This window comes from Acomys minous (assembly GCF_964271855.1).
Source record: "Acomys minous genome assembly, chromosome: 2".
NCBI classification, from domain to species: domain Eukaryota; kingdom Metazoa; phylum Chordata; class Mammalia; order Rodentia; family Muridae; genus Acomys; species Acomys minous.
The window spans coordinates 46,176,202-46,178,603 of NC_140484.1; the positions used below are offsets into that span (position 1 = coordinate 46,176,202).

At 47.3% G+C, this 2,402-nt stretch overlaps 1 protein-coding gene across 1 annotated transcript; it reads right to left on the reverse strand.

Moving 5' to 3' along the window:
- Positions 1-302: 302 nt before the first annotated feature.
- On the reverse strand, positions 303-2,402 carry LOC311609451 (macrophage-expressed gene 1 protein-like; the record flags this gene model as incomplete). Its single annotated transcript, XM_084802563.1, has 1 exon — positions 303-2,402. The coding sequence occupies one exon, from the start codon at positions 2,400-2,402 to the stop codon at positions 303-305; it is 2,100 nt and encodes a 699-aa protein (XP_084658689.1).

Genomic DNA, 2,402 nt, shown 5'->3' on the forward strand with positions numbered 1-2,402 from the left:
CTGTTTTCCCACACACAGATTCAGGTGAAGATGCTTGTTTGGGAATAAGCACTCCCACTGTGGCTGGGACCCAGGCCTGGGTTTTGCTGAATGAGCTGACAGTCTTCCTTCCCCTACCTTGTTCACATAGATCCTTTAATTCCCAATGCAAAGACATAAATATAACCACCGAGTTATAATATAAAAAAAAAAAACGTTGTTGCTAGTGCTGCTTTACTGCTTAGGAAGTCTGAGGTGGAAGAGAAAGGCTTGGAGATGAAAGGAGCTGTTCCTTTGGTGAAGACTTAAGCTGGATTTGGATTCTACACCGCATCAGGAGTGGCTCTCGCTCTTGAAAAAGGAAGAAGCACCCTTTTTCCTCCTCTTTTGCAATCACTCTTCTTAAATCTCTGTTTACCATAGATGGCCATGGCGGTTAAAACCCCTAATGCCAGGATAACCCCAACTGCGACTCCAGCAGCTGATGCTCCCGACATGCTATTACTGTGCAGTTTCGCTGTATCCTCTAGCCTCCACTGCTCGGTGTAGGAGTCCTTAACCCAGGATTGGGCACTCTCACTTCTTATTTCTACAACAGAGTTGTTGGCAAACTGACTCATAATGGGCAGTTGAGTGTAAGGTGGAAGCCTAACGGGGGCCAAGGATGATTTTGTAAAGACCCCAGCCTTGACACAGTAGGACACTTGGCATCCATCAATGATAGCAGCTAGCTGTTGGCTGAAGCCTGTGGGGCACTTTCGTAGAAATGAGTTCTCTAAGGCTCCAGCTGTGACGGAATTATATAAGGGATTGCCCATTGAGCAGCTGAAGAACCCGCCAAAGGGGATTGCAAATTTGTGCCCCACCTCATGATCCAGAGAAACACATACCTTGAGGCTTTCAAACAGGTTCAGAGGGAAGTAACTGGTTGGACATGACTGTTCATTTGTCATGGGGTTGATGCTCTTGTCAGTGAAGACTCCCCCAAAGAGAATTCCTGAGTTTTCAGGTGCTTGGGCAGTGGCCATACACCAATAAGACTTATATTCAGCCTTGGCCACTCGGATCACATCAGTACACACTGTCCTACAGAAGATCTTGAGGGTGCATTTCCTTCTACAGTCTTTGTCACGGTAACCCTCCTCATAGGTATGAGAAAACAGATGGACAGGGGTGTAGCCAGAAGGACAAGAGTACTTGCCAGTGAGTGGGTTCCGCTGCAGCAAATCTTTGCAGAGGGAAACGTTATTGTGCCCTGAGAACTGAGAGCACACCTGATAAACCCCTCCGAATGGAGTGTTAGCCACTTTACCGTCACAGGAGCCGTCATCCATATTGGCTTGGAAATCAAAGTGCGGGGAGTCGGCTTTTGTGCAGCCTGGGTATGTGTTAAAGTTGTAATAGCTTCTCACAGCCGCTTCCACTGTCTTTGCCAGCGTCTCCACTAAGTGGTGTGGGAAACCAGGCAGCTTGTTAGACTTGATAAAGAAATGCAGAGGCAGGCCAGCACGGTCTATTGCCACCAGGTGATTAGTGATGCTGTTCTGCCAGGTTTCAAAGGTGATGCCTGGGTAGAATGGAGTCCCTCCAATGCTCTGCACCCTGGAGTTGGTTCTGTTAGCAAGGTATGCTGTGGTCAAGGTATTCTTGTGGGAAAACTCTGCCTCAGTTTTAAAGCTCACAATCTTGGCAAAGGTAAATCCAGCAGATGCAGACACACCAACATGGAGTCCCTTACTATTCTTAATGAAGGAGGACTTTATGTGGTCCTCCTGAACCAGTGCAGCTCCGGCATCCACACTAGTGAGCACATGGGTGCCATAGTTGAGGACCAAGAGCTCTGCCAGGTAGGTGGCCATCTTTGTCTGGTTTTTCTCTAGACGGTCACAGATTTCCATGAGCTCCTTCTTAAACCCCATACTGAGTTCTGAACTTGGGTTGCTTTTCACTGTGTAGGCTAGGTTTCTCACCTGAACTCTTGTAGTCACAGCATCGTCCTTTACTTGATGGCTCTTTATCCTTTGGAACTCAGTTGAGAACTTACCATTGACTTTGGCATTAAAATCGAGATTCATGTTGATAGAAGATGAGGTGGTGCTGCGGTAATTCTCCCAGGATTCCAGGATCTCTGAGTTCATATCCAGGTTGCTCTCTTTCTGAGGAATAGTAAAGACTTCATCGGGGATGATGTACTGTCCGTCTTCTGTGGTCTTACAGTTGGTGTATGACAATTCCATCACCCGTCCCATGTCTATGTTCCTCAGGTTATCCCAGCCACCTCCAGGTAGCACTTCCAAAACAGGTAGATTCAAAGCATCCTGGCACTTTCGAAAGCCAGCCTCAGGGATCCCTTGAAGAGACTTCTCTGTTTCATCACATGCCACTGTGGTCCAGATGAGGACTATGACAATGAGGTTTTTCAT